At 38.5% G+C, this 19,848-nt stretch overlaps 1 protein-coding gene across 3 annotated transcripts in view; it reads left to right on the top strand.

Annotated features, from left to right (window-relative positions):
• The first annotated feature begins 7,297 nt into the window (after positions 1-7,297).
• NUP205 (nucleoporin 205) overlaps positions 7,298-19,848 on the top strand; it is a 44,501-nt gene continuing 31,950 nt past the window's right edge. The window contains exons 1-10 of one of the 3 annotated variants that reach the window (XM_064419872.1): positions 7,298-7,444; positions 10,418-10,560; positions 11,584-11,755; positions 12,686-12,830; positions 13,676-13,835; positions 14,995-15,223; positions 15,383-15,547; positions 16,282-16,457; positions 18,367-18,483; positions 19,660-19,797. In XM_064419872.1, coding sequence (XP_064275942.1) covers positions 7,417-7,444; positions 10,418-10,560; positions 11,584-11,755; positions 12,686-12,830; positions 13,676-13,835; positions 14,995-15,223; positions 15,383-15,547; positions 16,282-16,457; positions 18,367-18,483; positions 19,660-19,797 — 1,473 coding nt within the window. In that variant the 5' untranslated portion in view covers positions 7,298-7,416. Of the gene's footprint in view, positions 7,445-7,776; positions 7,888-10,417; positions 10,561-11,583; positions 11,756-12,685; positions 12,831-13,675; positions 13,836-14,994; positions 15,224-15,382; positions 15,548-16,281; positions 16,458-18,366; positions 18,484-19,659; positions 19,798-19,848 lie in introns of those variants that run through there. The other 2 variants (XM_064419873.1, XM_064419874.1) reach the window with 2 other exon arrangements.

Here is a 19,848-nt window from a genome sequence, read left to right as displayed (position 1 = left end):
GAAGTCATACATTCTCACTCCAGGACAGGTAAACAGTGAGTTATCTCAGCTGAGCTCTTAGTAAAGACAAGGGAGTTCAATTTCTGTCTTCAAGATCTCATTAAAATTCAAGTTTATTTAAATTTAATAATTTAAGTGAAAATGCCACTATGGATATTTTTTTTAAATGGTTTAAAAAGTAAAGTATCTATTTTTTGAGGTACCTCTACTTCGATGCACAGAAGAAGCATTCAGGTCTCAAAACATGCAAACTGCTGAAAAAATAATGGTTGTGTTGTACTCCTATAAAAAGAAGGACCAGGTGGCCTAATCAAGTTTTATTGGGCATTGCTTTCTAATTGTTGACATGACTGAACCATCAAAGCTGTAAAAGGTGCTTATCTAATATTCTGAGCAATGTACTTCCTTAAGAAAACTTAGCTCTGATACAGCATTCACCTTTAATTGATACCTTTCCTCTCAGGTAACTGTGGAATTAAGATGAAAAATAGAGTCAAATTAGTTTTTCATGGCTCATCTTCATCTTATGTAGAGTTTTAAAGTTTAGGTATGTCCTCCTTATAGGAGGTCTGCATGTCTCAGTCTGCAGAGGGCTGACAACTGCCATGGAGCAGACTGACAGCACAATTACCTGCAAGGTGTGCCCTATTGGGAAAAGGCTGAGCTTCAGCAGTTTGGTCATGTCACAGCATGTGACAAAATGTTACCAAAGAGGTGATTACTCCTGTCCTACCACAGCAGTCCTTGTGTCAATTGGTTCTAGCGATGGCAGCCATGCTTAAATTGAAGAACTTCTTACAAATCTAAGCCATGATTTGGATGGGATGTGGGCAGAGAAATGTCGTGAGAATAACACACACTGCCCTGGGGGATACTAGAGCTGAGTGTGCACTTACTGTACTGCATTGTATTCTTCCCCTTGATTTTAAATACCAGCAGTTAATGACTATCCCCTTAACGCTGTCCAAGTTTGTGTTTGCACAGTATTTAAAGAGGAGGTAAGTTGCTTACGGACAGGGATTCCTAGAAATCAAGTAGGCTGTTAACTCTAGAGCGATACTAGCTCCTCAAAAACTAACTTCTTGTCTCGTGTTATGCATGAAAGTTCATGTGAGGCAAGACTTGGAGCTGATAATTATTTCATGGAGCCATGAATAGAGAGAAAAGACACAACTTTCAAACAAGAAATCAGTTTATTGAGAGCACTGGGGCTATATGACTCACTGATTTATCTGAGTAGGCAAACAAACCAGAAAGTATTGAAAGAATAGCTGTGATCAATGAAAATGAAAAATGATTTTGTTCTTGCTGAGATCAGAAAAAATATCCACTTTATGAATACAGATTGCCTAGGTTCGGAATATCTGTGAAGGAAAACAGTTACATCTGGTCATTTTGACAGAGCTGGTAGTTTGCTTTCACAGATGGCTCAGACTTTTAAGAATTCTTCAAAGCAGTTAACACAGAAGTTAATTTTTTGTGAAAAGAAATTGAATTAATATTTGAGTCAAACACATACATGTGTTTGTCAAAAAGACTTGATCACAGAGACAAATCACAAGAGAAATATTCTTCACCTGGTAGTCAAATTAGCCTTTTGAATGGTGGGATTTTCTCTGCCCTGTTCCCTGGCAGGTTCCTGTTGCATATCTGGTGGAAGTTTAATTATTTTAATTATTTTAATTATTTTCACAAAGTTAAGTGTCACTAACAAGAGACTGAGAGCATAGAATGCCAAAAAACTCCTCCAGCATTCATGGGAGGTAGCAGTTTTATATTAAGCTGGGAGGGAAGAATTTAGCAAGCCTCTCACAACCTGAACAAGTAATCTGAGCTCCTCCAGTGAAAGGGAGGCATCAGTCTTCCCTATAATGCTCTTCGGATCTCACCTCACAACTGACACTAGACTTTCTGAATTCTGGGAAAACATGCTTTGAAACACATTTATCATCATCCAGTATGAAACAATGTCAAACTGAGACACCCAAAAGGCATCATCAAATCCTCATTAAAACTATGGCCACCTAATTTTTAGGGGTTTCTCATAGCTTAGTGTCCTTGTGTAGTTATAGTCTAAATATACCTGCAAGCAAACCTTTCCCACAGTGTTTCAGAATGAGTCAGTACCTCAAGCTTCTCCTGAGCTGGATCTCGCCATAACTACTTGTTTCTGCAGACAACCTGCTCATTAAAGAGGACTCAGAGTGATGCATAAGAAAAACAAAATTATATTGTTACCAGGCAGATGCCCAGGAATGCAGCTGAGTGATGCAAATACAGCAGAAGACTTTAACAGACATGTGACTTCCACTGAAATATTTTGACATCAGAACCAATTAATACAATTTCTTGTTCCAAAAATTGAATCTGTTCAGTCCATGTCCTTTAAATTCTTGCTCCTGAACATACTTCTTCCTGATTCTCAGCAAACTTATGTGAAACAAAAAAATGGACCAGAACAGAAAGCAAATCCTTTCTTAAGCTATCTATTTACATAGGTTTTTTCCAATAAGTTATCTCAGAGCATCACAACAGGGAAAGTATTTCAGTAACATATTGTCAGAAGTGCACAAACTATATTTTGCATATATCTTTTGTGTACAGGATGCTTCTTGTCTTCTGCTCAGAGAATTCCAAAGAAGTGGACAGTGCTGGGAAGATAATTAACAAAATAGTAGCATAATTTGTGAAGCAATTTTACATTGCAGTAGAGATGGCATTGCAAGATACCCTTTTCCTGAGGCTCATTGGTTCCTATATCAATTTCACTCAGTTTGTAAATATAATGATTTATTCAATTTAGCTTAAATTGATTCCCTCTCCCATTTCTTGCATTATATCTAGTTATAGAAACCCTCTGCTTTACATTAATAGCACAGAGATTTTTGTGCAATTTTACACATCTTCAGTGTTGCCCAAGTGAACTCATTATACTCTTATAGCTTTGCACTTATTCCAACCCACCCATTTCTGCATGGGAACCCAAAATAATGCAAGAAGTACATAAGTCAGATGCAGAATATATACAACATGCTTCAAAAAGTGCTCAGAGTGAATTACAGGATAAAGCCTGAATTTGCAAAACTAGCAACTTGCCAAAACATCAGCGGTCCTTATATCTGATATGTAAATCCATGAACAGAGTCAATATCAATAAGGCAGTTGATGTGCCAAGACTTCTGTTTACTATATCAAATATTTTCACTTTGTTTATGCTTTGTTTTTCCAGCATTTCCCTGGCTGTAGGTTTCTGCACCTCTTGTTGTCAATTAATAGTAGCTACACTAATCAGATCACCCTCTGGGCTAATAACTGCCTCATTGCCCTCAGTAGCTGAATGGAGAAATTATTACAGAAAAAGAAAAGACTGTTCTTCATTCCAGAGTAGAGAAGAAAGAGAAACAAAAGAGATAGCTTTAAGGGCCCCAAAGCAGGAATTAGGGAGAAAATAACTCACAATACATGACAGAGCCAAGAACAGTATTTTCACTTTACCTCTGAAGCCTGAGCAAGGATCATACAGCCCCAACTGAGAAGCAGAACATTGCTTATCAAAGCATTCATTTCTGGTCAGATGCCTACAGTCACTAATTGTCCTCACCTACACAGGAAGGGCAGTGCTTGCTGTAGCTCATCTCCCCCTGCTCTCTGACCCCAAGGAAGGTGTTCATATACCTTTGAGAAGTTTTAGCTCATTGTTGCTTTTGACTAGATAAACTACTTACCTGAGCTAGTGACAGCCTCACACAGTTTCTTTGATGAGCCTAGGTACCATGGTGACATTAGAATTATCTAGCATGGAAGACAGAGGAATTACAAAATTATTTTGTTGAGAAATGCTGAAGGGAAAGGTCTCAGACCTTTTCCTAAGATTTGATGCCAAGCTAACTATCTCCATGTATAAAGCATGCTTTTTGCAGTAAAGACAGGATTATAGCCAGCTAAGAAGTTTCTAGGAAATTTAGCCAGCACATAAGACAATTCAGGATTTTTTACTCTGCCAACTAACATAAAACAGAAATACATTCTTTTTCCTCTGTTCAAATGATAGGGCCAGGCTGAAGATCCATTCAATCAGCATTCCAGGCCTGCTGTGAGATGCTATACCCATTTTTACAGAACAGTAAGCTGATATGCACAGAGTTAGTGCCAGTCAAAACAAGAGCTCCAGGAAGTCTTATGGTCTAATCAGTAGCCACAAAGGTTTCTGGCTTTTTGGGAAAGAGGCATATTTCACAATGCAAGGACTGATCTATTTATGTAGATGCACATCTTCAAGGCAACTTTTTCAGTTTCAGCTGTAATACTGAAAAGCCTTTTTTCATTTTTATCCATCATGTGATGAAGATGTGAAAGATATGATCATAATGACAATAAAGATTAAAGGTAGGAAATTAAGTAGGGCCTCTTAGGCATTTGAACAATACTCTTTTTTGGCTAATAATTAATCTTCCTGGTAATAATAACATGTAAGGAGAGTAAATTATATCATCATCATTGTTACCTTCATATCTTGATGTATGATTTGACTATGAACCACTAAATACAGTACTATCAAAACTAAGAATGTTACACCTGTAGCACATCACAAACCACCTACAAGTTACAAAGAGTAGGTTCCCACTGTGCAGCTGATTTTAATTATTACTAAGAGTTATTTCCACCCAGAGAAATTAATGTAGGTCTCTCAACACACAAGCAGAATTTGCTACCCTACAGGCAATTTGGAACCTCCTTTCCCTGGAATCCAGGGGAATTAATATCCATCCCAGGTATTTAGTGTCAGCCTACCTTTGATACTTCACAGATTTCTGTCTAGTAATTAAGGATGAAAGACATTGGTGTCCCTTCTTGAACCCATCTGTGTTGCAGAACTTGCTGAGAGCTATTGTTAGGGAGAGGAATGAGGTATTCTTTCCCTATAGTGACTTGTCAAAAATAGACTACCAAACCAGCCAGTGATCCTGGGTAAACAATGGGAACCTAAATTAAAGGAGAGCAAATAAAGCAAGAATTACTATTCATGGGCTTCCCTACTCATTAAAGCATGGAAGGATGGATGCAGTTATGCCAATAAAAATATGTGCAGAATGTATGGTATGGTGTATCTAGATGCCTCTCTTACTTCATCCATACTAGGAGTTGAACTGTCACAACTATTTTGCATTAAAATATCACATTGCTGACAGAGAAAGAATATAATAAATGCAGTGCAGCTGGAGCCAAATGTGGTATTTTTTCTTCAGCAGTTCATCTGCCCAATGACCTCCCCCTTGCCATCCACTATTTCAGGCTGTCGTTTTTTTCTTGTTGCTATGTGACCCTAGGTCAATTGGCAGGAAGAGGAAAGAATTATTTGGAAATTTAAAATACTAAACCTGCAGTGGTTAGAAAGGATTTTTTTCCTTCAACAGAGTTTAAATAAAAAGTGGGTGTAATCTGGTTGTATCTGAATGCCAGAAGAAATATGACAGCTCATAATGCCTGGAAAAGGCTTTTAAAAAAAGTTGATTTTTTATTTCTCTCTCTACTTTAAAACTTCACATTTCTTAAGGAAACACAGCTTAGGAAATCACACTGTAAGCCAAACTTTTTCAGTAATTTTTGAACCTGTTGCAATTTCTGAGTCAATTACAACCTAATCTGATCAAAGGCTAGAGGATTTATAAACTCAGTGAAAATCAGGGAATGTAAAAAGGAAAAAGATCAAAATTAGAATCGCTGCGGAAGGAAAGACTGGAGCAAAACCTCAAGCTATCCATTGCATTTGCTGTGGCCAGGTGATCAGCTCCAAGTTTATCTGATAGCTACCTTTCATAGTCATGGGCCTCGGGGTGGCACATGGCAGCAGAGGAGCAGAACTACGGCTTCACGGGGAAGGGTGCACGGGAGAGGATACAGGAGTGCCCCACCCAGGTAGCAAGGCTGCTTTAGTTCAGCTGCCTGGGGAGTAACTTCACTTATTTTCTACTTTTACCTCTTGCCTGGCATTGTTCTTTCCTGGAATGAAATTAACAATTCACTGTCATTCTCATCGTTATGGGTCTAGTCTGTTCATGGCTAAGACCAGGATAAGGTAAATCTCAAAGAAATATGGGACCTTTGACTAAATCAGCAAATTAGGCCAAGTTATTCAGAACACATTCATCTCCTGAATTCTGAGAATTTTCCTCTTTTCTAAAATGTTCATTTCTTTCCCCTCTCCTGACTAAGTGAAACAGTTTCTCTGTTTTCTGTCGCTTTTTTCTTACAGCTGCCTTGCCAATTCACTCTCACGGCAGGAGCACTGCTCTCACTCTATTACCCCTTCTGCCATCCCATTATAGGGGAGATCTACAGAGGCAAAGATAGTTATTTTGCCAATTTCCCATGGGTCTAGTTCATTGGACATGGTTTTGCAACCATGAAATACTGGTTTAATAAAGTTCAAGAGGGGAAACTATTGGAACTAAAAATGAGTACTTTTGGTGGAATTTTTTATCCTAAGGGTAATACAGAAGGGAATTTCTGTAAGAATGTTGATGACTACTGGGACAGTGAATGGTAAATTGACTTCAGACACAGACTACTTCTAAGATACTGATATTTGTTCCTCAGCTCCACATAAATAAATGTATAAACATGCTTTTTATTTTATTATCTTTGTGCCTGGTACTTTTTTTTTTCTTTCTTGCACATATTTTGAGTTTAAATGCCGCTTTCTTCACAGGATAACTCCTATCAGAGCCGGTGGTTTTTTTGTTTCTGGTTTTTTTTTTTTTCCCCTCCCCTATACAAGATTGTAAACCCTAGTTCACATTCAAAAATTATTTATTGTCTCTATTTTTTTAAGACTTCAATCAGAAGCCAGACAAGCTGGAATCATCCAGGTGATCTTAATCTTTTTTCAGTTAATAAATTAAAATATTCTAATAAATGTATCTCCCAGTGCAGTGTCTCAATTCAGGTATTTAGCCACGATCAGTGAAAACTTATAGGGCAGGGCTTGAAAGGAAAGACTCACTTGAGCGTGACATGGAAAGGAAAAGAGAAAGAAAAACGGGAAGGGCACGGAGTCGCTGTGTGATTTACATGGGAGGAACGAAGGCGGCAGTGCCGAAGCCCGGCGCTCCCCTCTCCCGCCGCCGCCTCGAGGGAGCACGAAGCCGCCTGGCAGGCTGACCCATTAACCTGCGTTAACTACAGCTCCCATCAGCCCGGGCGCGGGGCTGCCCCGCCGCCGCCGGAGCCGCAGCCCGAGCCGCAGCCCCTGCCGGAGCCCCGGCGCGGGAGCGGCCGCCCGCCGATCGTGCCCGGCTGCGCCGTCCCGCGGCAGCGGGGCCGGGCCCGGGCCCGGGGCACGCCCAGCCCGGCGCGCCGGGGTCGGCCGGGCCTTCCTCGGGCGCCGGCGCCGCGACGCGCCTCCCTCTCGCCAAGATGGCGGCTCCGTTGGCGGTAAATTCGGGTAAGAACAATCTGAGCGCGGGGCTGCGGCTTCTCCTCCGCCTCTCCCCGCGGCCGTCCCGCTCCCCGGCCGCCGGCGGCCCTGCGCCTCTCCTCCGAGCCCGCGGACCCCGGGCGGCCGCCCTGGGCAGGCCGGGCGTGGCGAAGCGGCGAGGCCCGGGCGGGCAGCGGGGCAGCGCTGCGGGGCTGCCGGCCGCTGCGGGGCGCGGTGTGCGGGAGGCGCTGGGAGAGCGGCCTCCCGGGCGGCCGTACCCGGGCCGGGCCCCGCAGCGCTGCCCGGGGACGGAGCTCCGCGGGCACAGCTGCCGCCGTGCCTGGCTGGTCCCGGCGGGCAGTCACGTCAGGCAGCCGAGGCCTCCTTGCTTAGAGGGGACTGTGGTAACTCGGTGTGCACGTGGTTACCCATCACTTCGGTATTACACTCGTCTCCTAATGCTGCGTGGTGTAAGAGGCAAAATCAGAATTTTACGCTGCTGTCTACATGTGGTGCCATTCAGTAGTTAGAGAAAACAAGCAAAGCCCCTATCCTTCTTTACCCTTCTTTTTCTAAGTCTGGACCAGGTCACTTCTTTCAGCCTCTTGTTAATCCTATTCTCTGTCTCACTATTTCAGTGTCTAGCTCTGAGGAGCCCAAAATTAGACACAATATAGGAGTTAAGGACTCTGAGATGCCTAAATAATCATTTGCATCTTGCTGTCTACAGCTGTTAATACAGCCTAGAGCCTGTAGGCAGCCTGTGCTGCTGACTGGTGTTCAGCTTCCTGTCTGCCGGGACACTTGGCTGTTTGACACTTGGGTAAAGCTGCTCTCCAGAACCTGCCTTGCTTCCCAGCCTCTGCAGTGATTCTGTGTTGGGTGTGAGATGTTGCATTTACTCCTGTTGAGCTTCATTAGGTTAACAGAAGGAGAATGGAGACCCTGTGAAAAATAGTTGTCACTGGAATATAGGCCAAAAGGTCTGTAAATAAAGTTTTGTATGTCAGTAGTGACAGTTAATAGTCATTATTAATTCTAGCTAATAGAATTAAAACCTCCATTCCTGTGGCAAGCAAGGAACAAATTTTACAGAGAAGATTTTTTGATCTCACTGAATGGATTGCATCCCTGTAGCAAAGACTCTTCATGAAAAACTATGGCTTTGTTGAAGTGAAAATTGGAGTAGTTCAAATGAGACTATTTTGTGAGTTACACAGCAAGAGAGTCTATAGCCTTATAATTAAAAAAATAGGGGAAGAAAGAGTTTTTTACAGGAAATATGAGAAAGATTAAAAGGAGATGTGGCAGTAGAACTAGTAAAGATTTTGCTTTAGGTTATAGTATGTTGTTTGTGGGTACAGACATATCATGTTTGTGTCTGTCACTTGGCACAATGTTCAGGCATATAAGCATCAACTGCTACTGTTGCCAAGAGATGCAACTCAGGCTGTCTTTTTTTGCTGTCCCTGATGGGATGGTCAGCCTTTCTAAAATTAGTAATAATAGAACAGCTCAAGTGGGAAAAAATCAGCATGGTTGCTGAAGTCCCACCTCTTCCTATTCCAGGTGCCTCTTCCTTTGTCTGCAGTAATCCATCTTTGTGCCATTGCAGAGCAAACTGGGTTGTAGATGTGATCCTGCTGAAAATAAACTCCTTTTTGGATTAGATTTTGGTTAGAGAAGTTACAGTCTTAATTTGTTCTAATTCCCTGCAGTACATGTGTTTGGGCTGGTGCAAAGCAATTATGTGGTAGGGACAAGAGCAAACAAATGGGGCAGGGAAGTAGTTGATCAGCTTTTGGCAGGCACTGTGGCTTGCTGTTGGTATTTATTTGACTTGGTAATGTGGCAAGAGTGAAAAGACAATTTTAAGTGGAAATAAATCTGAACTCTGAAGTTGTGTGGGACAGCCAGTTACAGCTGAGTCTGAAATTATGCGTACAGTAGTAGCTTTTTCTGGGCAGGGGTAACATTATTTGAATTAAAACACTGATGCTCAGAAAAGGCAAATTTGTCCCTTTTTTACAGGTTGCCCCAACACAACCATATGGGCACTGCTAAATGTGTTGTCTCAGTCATTTGTAAATTCACATGTAGCTACTCAGCATGAATGGCTTCACCCACTTAAGTGTGTAGGCTTCACCATTTAAGAATGGCAGTCTTTGATCTGACATTCTAGAGGTACTTTGAAGCTTAGGAGATTGGCATTTTGATTGTTGGGAGGGATATCAATTTTAGTTTGAGTAATCAAAGGAGCTTGTGCTCCCTCAACAAGGAATGTTTTTCCCTGATTAGTGAGGCAGGATTTTACACCCCTTCCAGATGACTAGCTCAGTACACACTGGTTCATCTCTGACAATGTAGGAGCAATCAAGGTGATTTAAGTAGCTTGCATTTGCTTAAACTGCTTGTTGGTTTTCCCAAGTTGCTCACTCAAATAGTAATCTTTGGAAATGGTTGAAACAATTTTTCTTTAGCCATCTGCTTTAATGCAAATGTATTGTATATTTTGGTTTGATGGGTTGTTTAGTTAATAGTGAAGGTAGTCCTTTTCTGGAGTGTTCTGTAGAAGTGGTAGAGTCACAGTCCTGGAGGGATTTAAAAGACATGTAGATGTGGCACTTGGGGATGTGGTTTAGTGGTGGACTTGGCAGTGCCATATTAGTGCTTAAACTCAATGACTTTAAAGGTCCTTTCCAACCCGTATTTAAGTATTCTTTCTTGTAAGATGACTTTTAGCACCAGAATTTAGGTGTGTACATAATCTTTTTTAGTTCTTTACTTCCCTAAATGCAATTAAGTTTTATATCAGACCATTGTTGGGTTTTTTTTGGTTTTGTGCCTTAGGAAAGGAAAATATACTTGATTGTGTGTAAGAGTATACTGACATGCCAAGAGTAACAGTAAACTAAAAAAGAGTCTACTTATTGAAAATAATGTATAAATAATTTTTTTTCCTTTCTCTATTTCAAATACATTGTTTATCTCTTCTTTTAGCTGCAAGCTTGTGGGGTCCATATAAGGACATATGGCAGACTGTAATGAATGCCATTTGGAAAAGGCAACCTGAAGCTGTTCATCGTCTCGATCAAGTTCTAAAGAAGCACAAATCTGACTTCATTTCTCTCTTCAGAAATCCGGTACTGGACTAATGCTCTCTTCTGGAATGAGCTGGAGATCTGATGATTTACTCTGTCTTATATTGTTGACTTACATGCCATTTTAGACCCTGGCCATTCTTTTCATGTGACATTTTTACTGTACATAACCCAGATGTGTTATACCAGTCCTGTTCAGAATATAAATAGTATTAAGTGGGAAAAAATAATACATACATATTATATTGTATCTTCTACAGGATAATTTTATCTCTGATGATTTTTTCTCTCATTATTTGAGTGATGTTTTGAAAGGAATGATAAAAGTATTTGATGATCCATCAGTCATGCATTAACTTTTTTTGTTACTCTTGTGTGTCTGAAATAAAGCAAAAAGCTATTTTGTCTGGTTTTGTTCATATTTCAGTCAGATTAACAAACATAAAATATGTGTGAACACATGAACTTAAAAAATACAGAATGTGTTCTGTTCAGAATGCCAGATAATGTGAAAAAACTCCCTGTTTCTTGGCTGGTGGATCATAAGGTAGTAACTAGAAACATATCTTTTTTCAGTGGTGTAATTTCTCCAATAGTAGATGGCTTTTTTAAATTGAAAGGTTGGAAAATTTAACAGTCAGCTATAGAGTTTCATCAGTATATTTTAGCATCTCAGTTTAGTGGAAAAAGAACAATGTAGAGAATAGTTGAGAGTTACACAACAGTTCTTATCAACAACCCAGATGTCTTTCACTGTGTTGATAACCAATTCCTCCTGAGAATTGTATCAAAGTTTGCTTTCAACCACTAGCATTTTGAGCAAACTAAATGTCAGCACTGATTGTATAAGATTATTTTTTCCATTCCCACAAAGAGACCACTGCTGTCCAAGCATGAAGCATTTTGAGGATGCCTTTACTATCTCTCTTTAAAAACACTGCCTTTGTTTTTATGACAACCTAACCTGACAGAACTGTATTTGTGAGGAAGGATTAATGTGTAAAGCTTTGTTCGGTATTTGATCTTGCCGTTTTGAATAACTTCCAATGCTTGTTTCTCTTGCAGCCAAAAAATGTTCAGCAGCATGAGAAAATTCAGAAAGCAAGCACAGAAGGAGTTGCTATCCAGGGCCAGCAGGGAACTAGGCTTTTGCCAGAGCAGCTCATCAGAGAAGCCTTTATCCTCAGTGACCTCTTCGATATTGGAGAGCTGGCAGCTGTTGAGCTCCTTCTAGCTGGTGAGAAGGGAAAATATTTAAGATCTGGAGAAATACAGCTTAAATAGGGCCTTATTTAAGTGTACGTTTAAGGTGAATGCATGATACAGTGAAGGCCTTAGCTTCCTCTCACAGAATGTTCTTAAAAATAAATTCTCACTGTCATGTCATATGGTAGCAGTGTTTTAAACCCTAATGTTTGTATGCTCAGCTATTGCAAAGGGGGATATATGCTGAGGAGGTTTTATGATATACTTTCTGTATCATTGAATTTAAACATAATTAAAACATGATTGAGAGTTTTTCCCTAAAGCGGTGTCATAGATACTGATTCTTCAAATTATGTGTTAGTTATGCATTGCTGTGTCATTCTGTAATGTAATAATTGATTAGTAAGAGAAATATTCTGGAGAGTGACACATTTTTTGTGTAGAAGATTGATTTTAGAATCGTTAAGTTAAAATAGTTGTTATTACTAGTTACTGTTCACTAACTTGAAAAATTCGTTAAAGTAGATTGCAAGTTCGTCACCTTTGGAAAGCCATCTTAAAGTCAGGCTCACTTTCTATTTTGAACTTGAATTTTCAATGTACTTTCAGTTAGAAAATTTAATTTTAAATAAAAGATATATTTATGATAATCATCTTGAATTTATTATTAAGATGGGTACATGTCAGTGTCAAATACCATTTGGACTAGGATATGTATGGACTAGCACATAAAAAACAATTTTTGTAGGTTTTAGTAGTTGAATATTAATTTTACCAATAGCACTCAAAATATCTGGGATTTCTTTTAAGTATCTGAAACCAATCAAAGTGGTGGTGAATAGCCACAGTTACTTTGAATGCAATATTTGTATTTCCAGTAGAAAGACAAAGATGTAGAGCTGTTATCAAGGCATGTATATTCAGCTTTCTTTGGCTTTTTCTGTGCATTGTCATTCACTAGGAGAACACCAGCAGCCTCACTTTCCTGGCCTTACAAGAGGTCTAGTGGCGGTTCTGTTGTACTGGGATGGAAAAAGATGCATTGCCAATTCACTGCGAACCCTCATCCAGTCACGCCAAGGCAAGACATGGACACTGGAACTCAGGTCTGTATCAGGGTGATGAGCTCATCAAAGCTCTTTGTTTTGAGTGCTTTTAGAACTAATTAGACTGAAGGGAATATGTATAGTCTCAAGTTTGCTTTTTTTCTTGTGACCTGATGCAGCTGCTTTCATGTTTGTATCTTAAGCATAATCATTTTTTGCACATATTTTTGTTGGATTATAGGGATATCTATTTTACTTTTAGTTCTTTCATGCTACTTCGCCTTTTGGCAGTATTTTACTTCAGACACTGTCCCAGCCATTGTTGCTCTAACTAGTGGTCATTGCTCAGTACTTGCAGACACTGCTGTGTTCTGACTTTCTGTGTACTGTAAAAAGGAATTGTGATCCTGGCTTTATTTAAAAGGAATGTACTGTCTACTGGTAAGCCTTATATACTAGTATTTTTGCCTTGAAAAAGAAAGCAGTACACACTGCTTCCAGGTTGGCTAGAGAAAGATGGAAAAATGTGTTCTAGTGTAAATAAAAATCCTTGAGTGCAGTATCTGGACAATTGCATTTACTAGTAAGAGCCTGTGAGCTTGTGAGTTATGTGCATCTTCTATATAATACTTTTTAGTTTTAATAAAATTCTTAACTAACTGATCCCTATTGTATTCTCGTATTCCATGTTCTTGAGGCTACAGCTACCTAAAGACTCTGTATCCATTCAGCATAACGTTTAGAAAGGGCACTACTTACTGATTAGTGATGCACTTTTAGTTGCTGTCTGTATATAATTTTATGTTTTTTCTAATCAAATACATTTTAGGGGATTCAGCATTTTAGACATGTTTGTGACTGGAAAACTATGATTAATTGTTAAATTTATATTCTTTCCATTGCAGTCAAGAGTTAATTTCCATGACAACACGCTTTACAGATGACCTAATGGAGCAGGGTTTGACTCAGAAGATCCTCACACTTGTGTCTCACATTGATTTGAACAATGAATTTGATAAACTCCAGAGAGAGCGAGGATTGGGCAGTGAGAAACATCGCAAAGAGGTAAAATTCACTGAGCATGGGTATTCTTTTGTGTTACTGAACACATTAGGATAGAGTTAGACTGCAAAGAGTCATTTACCTGTGCACAAAGTCTGCTGCTGTCTGAGATCACAGGTACTGCTCCACTGCTTGTTCAGTATCAGTGTGGGATTCACACTACTTCTTGCATTTCTATTTTGCTGTTGCTCCCAGATTCTAGGGCATGTCTTATTTTTAGTGAAGAATTGTAACAGTAAAAATCTAAGCCTAATATTTACACTGTGTGTAAAGTTCTTATTTTTTAATTCTGAAGTCTGTATTTTAAATTATCTGCACTATTGACATAAGAAAAATGAACTAATTCACAAATTATTAAAACAGATTGAAACCAAGTTGAGTCAGGTTTCTCTTAATTAATTCTCTTAATAACCCAACTGTGTTAATATGAACAAAAGCATTTCTAGTAGTCAAGTGAAAATTGCTTGAAAATACATTGTCATCTCTGTAGTTCTTGGACTTAATTGACACTGTGACTAACTGCAGCATAATTTTGCTGGCAGGAAGATTTTAAACATTATTCTTTTAATTTTTGATCTCCTTTCTAATGGGTGATCTGCCTAAAAATCCTTCTGTGTGATAATAAATCAGTTTATTTTCCACTGGATAAAGAACTAGCCTTACACTTTTACTATGAATCTAGAAACTGTGAAAATAGTATCGTTCTCATTTATCTTAAATTACCTTCATTTACCTTAGTTTTACCTGAAGATTGATTTTTTGGGGCAAAGGGAAGGTTGACTGTAACTGGGGTAACTGCCAGTGCAGTTGTGTAATTAGAGCCAGGGAATGTGCCTTCTGTGTGATACATTTACAGCTATGTAAATTCTGTGTAGATTGATGACTCTCTTTACCCGACAGGGATGCTGGTTTGTGAGTAGTCATATTCCAGGTATCTACTCACACCTCTCATGCAATACATAGGAATATAAATGCAGTTAGCAAGCAGAAGTGTGCTTTTTTTGGTTTGGCAAATAAATCCAACATTTTTTGTTGCTGCTGTCTTTAGAGTGATTTTTAGTTTAAGCCAGTCATCATGATTGACTGAGAAGGAGAAATTGAACTTGTTACCAGAATAGGTATATTTACCAGGTTGGTTTGTTTGTTTGTTTGCCTTGTAAAGGTTTCTGATCTCATTAAAGAATGCCGACAGTCCTTGGCTGAAAGTCTCTTTGTCTGGACCTGTCAGTCACCCCTGAGTAAGGATGACACTCTAATCCTCATAAGTTACCTGGAGAAGGTAACAGTGGAAGCCGATGGCTCCTTGGATGGCGTGAACTTGTCTCTTCTCATGGCTCTCCTTTACTGCTTTGATGTCAGCTTTCTGGAACAAGGGGCAGAGGATCGTGAAGGTAATGCTGGCAGCTTTCCCAGAGGTTACATTATGCAGATGGATAAATTGTTGTTGAAGCAGTTTTGTTATTGATCAGTAACAAATTGGCAGGATTTTACATGTGTTTTCTCACATTTGTTTACTGAGTATTGGTTTTGTGTTTTTATTGTTGTTGAAGACTTGATGCACCGGCTCCCTCTGCTAGCAGAAAGACAGTACATAGCAACGATCCACACTCGGCTTCAGGAGTCTCAGCCCTGGAAATTACCAGGCCTGCAAGCCACTGTTAGATTAGCCTGGGCACTGGCGTTGCGAGGAATATCCCAATTCTCTGATGTGACAGGTAAAGTTCAGTTGCTGCACATTAGTATTCAGAGCCTGCAAGTGCTGCAAGTCAAAGGATTACCTTTCTGAAGTGTTATTATTTACTTCCTTTAAACTTTTTCTATGTGAATTTGGTGGTATGGAATTGCATCGCTCTGAAATGTACACAGATGTAGAAGTAATTATTTACTAGACAGCAATAGTGCCTCATTGAAGTGAAAGAGATTTTAGCGTGCTGGAAGATGGAAGGATTTCATTTTCAGCTTTAGTATCATTTGGGTCGGCTTAAATCTAGAATAGATTCTTGACTGTGGTTTTTTTACATCTGTAGATGTTAGACCTCAGTACCTTGAGATGATGACTCTATTCATAATTTTCTTTTTTCCTTTCCAAACCTCACAAACCATCTAGCTTTCTACTGTGTCAAAATTGAGTCTAGTCAAAATATCTAAGAAAAAAAAATGCAAACATTATAATTAATGTTTAATTAAAGTTGGTTTGTGATTCTTGGTTGATCGCCTTAGATTTTTTGGAGTAAATGGATAAGCACTGTAACATTTATTAAAACAGAGCGTTGAGGTCATCATCTGCCATTAATTTATCTTTTTTTTCGGTCTAGTTCTCCTCTGGAGTAGAAAAAACAGATTTGATAGAAGCGTGGAAATTTGCATGTCAGCTATGTATCCTGAAATACATTTATTTGGTAACAGATTGTTACTTACTTCTTCCCTTCTTGTGAATTTTGTTGCCCAGCTCTAGCAGAATTCACTGAGGCAGACGAGGCAATGGCAGAGCTAGCAATTGCTGATTACGTTTTCCTGTTCCTGACTGAATCTGTTGTGGCGTCTGAAAATTTCTACCAGGAGGAATTTTACATTCGTAAAATCCATAACCTTGTCACGGACTTCCTTGCACTCATGCCAATGAAAGTAAGTGGTTTGTGTGAATAGCACTTACTGAGAAATGTGGGCATCTCTTTAATGTTTCTCTTACTTGGACGAGGTGGCAGGGATTCAGACATGATGCTCAGCTTGAGGTCCTGTGCTTCTGAAAACCTGTTCGCTTTATAGAAGCCATAATGTTTGGGGTTTGGTTTGCACACTGATGCAGAATGTGATTTTTAAAACACTTCAGTGTGGTGAGATTTGCAAAACAAGCTTTTATGCTGGTAGTAGTGTTTTTTTACATGATTAAAATTTAAATGAATGCTGAAATTCCATTTCAGTTTGGGTTTTGTTTTTTTGGTTTTTTTCCTATTTTGGCTCAGATTTTCAGTTGGTTGTAGCTAATGCCTGAAGATGAAGAGAGATGTTCATTACAAGCAGGATTTTGTTATACAGGATATGAGACAAAATCAGATCATTGACTTGCATTCTACTTTGATAAAAGCCAGTACTAGTTGTTTCACAGGAAATTGTTAGCAGGTAATTGAGGTATAGCCTTACAAGGCAACTTTTTGTCTTAACTGCTGATAGGTAGTGGTTGGCTTATGTCCTCAGCTGTTTCTACTGAATCTCAAATTTTAGGTAAAAAGAAGTGTCTGTTTTGCAGGATCTTTGTTTTGCTTTGTGTATCTGTTTAACCTTTGTTCAGTTTTACTTAACTCTCTAAGTCAGCATTTTAATTCTTTTGCATAGTTTAAGGATTTATGCTACTTGCCAGTGATGATCTGGGTAAATCTTTTGGTTGCCTCCATTATTTTCATTCAGAACTTGATAATTAGTTATCAAATAATTAGTTATTTAACTTATCAACAGTTTTTTTTCTTGTTCAGTTAATATACCAATTTAGGTAGTTTGCTTTGACCCTTTCCACAGTTATTTCTAGTTTTTAATATTTTTTTCTTGTTATTACTATTTTAAACTATTTTTTCCCAATGAGCCACAATTATTTTGCTTCTCATTCAGTTTTGCATATTGAGATATATTGTAGACTATAAACTAGTCTCTATTGACTGTCAACATGTTTTATTTTTTATGTGTTGAATTGGTTGCTTGCTTCTGTTTCTTGTTTTTCAATATCTCCTTAATATTTAACAATACTTGTAATCTCATGATGGTTTGTTTTCTGTAAACCTCTGTTGGGATCTCATGTCAAAAGCTTTTTGAATTTAAAATTAAATGTCAGCTGCTTTTTGTTCAGTAATTAACGTTTTCAGCACAAAGAAGTTTAGGATGCTGATAAAATGGCTTCTTTTTCTTAAAAAATTGCTGCCGTTCTTCTTGCTCTTCTCTCTTGTTTTTCCCGCGGCATTTATTGACATGTGATAATTGTTCTGGCTGAGACAGAGTAACTCAAAGTTACATCATTTCAGACCTTTCCAAGTCATAAAGTAGCTGCAAGTAGAAGTAGTTTTTAATGGTGAGGAAGGGTGCAATCCACAGATCTATATACAGGAATCAATATTTTGCATTCATGTTTGCATTTGTGTTACAGGTTTCTTTTCAGTCCTGGTGAGTAATGGTCTAGCATCCTTTGAAACTAAGCTGTCTAGCTCTTAAATTAAAAAGAGGAAAAGGGCCCACCTTTTGGAGCCAAACCAAAGGATCTGGTGCAGTCATTTAGGAAAAACTCACATGATACAAGTTCAGGGCTTTTTCTATGAGCTGAGGGCTTTGGCAGTAAGCAAGTGATTGACTATAACTGTGAGTGCAAGCTCTTGGGAGGGAGAGAGCATTGAAAAAACAGAACAAATTGAATATTCTTGTCATGTTTGTGCAAGTATGTTTGCTTTCTTAGTTTTAATAAGCCATGTAGACAATTCCATTATTTCTGGTCTATTTCATTCTTAGCTAAATATAGACCACTGTTTCTTTTTCCACTTCATAAATCCTGCAGGTGAAACAGCTGAGAAACCGTGCTGACGAAGATGCTCGCATGATCCACATGAGTATTCAGATGGGAAACGATCCACCTATTTCCCTTCGGAGAGATCTGGAGCATTTAATGCTTCTAGTAAGCCTTATTTTCTTGCAAATTACTCTGACAGATAATGATTGTGACTTCCATTTGTCATCTGAAACTTGTACCTGAATGATACCATATGGTGCTGGATCTCTCCCTTTTGGGATTAATTTTTTTTCCTTAAGTAGAGACACTTTTCTATAATTTGTCATATAAAGGAGTTAATTTACTGCCTTGGTTTCTGATGTTAATGTCATGATTTTTATTATTTTTTCGTAAGCAAATACTGCAATGTTTTTTACGTTTGAAGGTTTTAGAGGTTTTTTACCCCACTGTTGACAATTACTCTGATAAATAACTGAAATGTTTAAATAATTCTCATGTGTTGCTATATTTGTAATGAGAGTTTGGGAAGACTGATTTGTATTTGCTGTATAGGCTCGGTAAGATGACTCCATCAAAGCTGATGAAATTACAAATTCCCTTATTTCAGGAGGGTTTTGACCATAAATGTACATTTAAAGCAATGATTTTTGTCATATTTATAATAAAATAAAGAAAATAAAAATAAAATAAAGTGGATATAAAAATATTTATATTAGTTTAAATATTAGCTATTAGAGTTACTTAACTGTACTTTCAGAAAAATCCATGTTGAAAAACAGATTTGCATACTGAACTGAGGTGTTTTATATTTTCTGGTAATTTAAAAGCTTGTATTATAGTCTTTCCCAAAAATACTCCTTCAGGTTATAGGACATCAGGAAAATTTGTAGTGAAATGCTTTCTTAAGCAGCTCATATAGCTATTGTAAACTTAAATGAAGAAATAAAAATTTGCTCTGAGAAATTTGTATGTTCAGATAGCAGATAAGGTTTCTAACTATGATACTGGCTAACTTGTAAAATTAATGTATAAAGGTTGTGATATGGTTCTTTAAGGAGAAATGACTGGATTTTTTTAGCAAGGATTTAATTCAAAATAATTAAATAGAAAGTTGTTAAATTTTCACTGATATGTGCATTTTGAATTTTGCTGTCACTAGTTCTAATGCTGTTACTTAGAAGCTGTAATTTTCAGAAAGTTTTAAGAACTAGAACACCAGCCTTGCGATGCTTTGCCTCTCAGATGTGTTTAGCTAATGTAGAAGCAGTGCTTATTATTGAAATCATTGTTTTTTTTCTTCCTGGAGTTGATACTTTCCTAGCATCTTCCTTTTTCTGACAGATCGCTGAGTTGTACAGGAAGGACCCCTTTAATCTGGAGCTTGCCCACGAGTACTGGTGTCCTTCGGAGCCCCTGCAGACATCCACCATCATGGGCTCCTACCTTGGAGTAGCTCACCAGCGACCCCCTCAGCGCCAGGTTATCTCGATTTTCTTGAGTAATTACTAGGAACTTAAAACCAAAGTAACA

The sequence above is a fragment of the Passer domesticus genome, chromosome 5 (genome assembly GCF_036417665.1).
Source record: "Passer domesticus isolate bPasDom1 chromosome 5, bPasDom1.hap1, whole genome shotgun sequence".
In the NCBI taxonomy this organism is placed as follows: domain Eukaryota; kingdom Metazoa; phylum Chordata; class Aves; order Passeriformes; family Passeridae; genus Passer; species Passer domesticus.
This window is presented reverse-complemented; position numbering and strand designations above follow the sequence as displayed.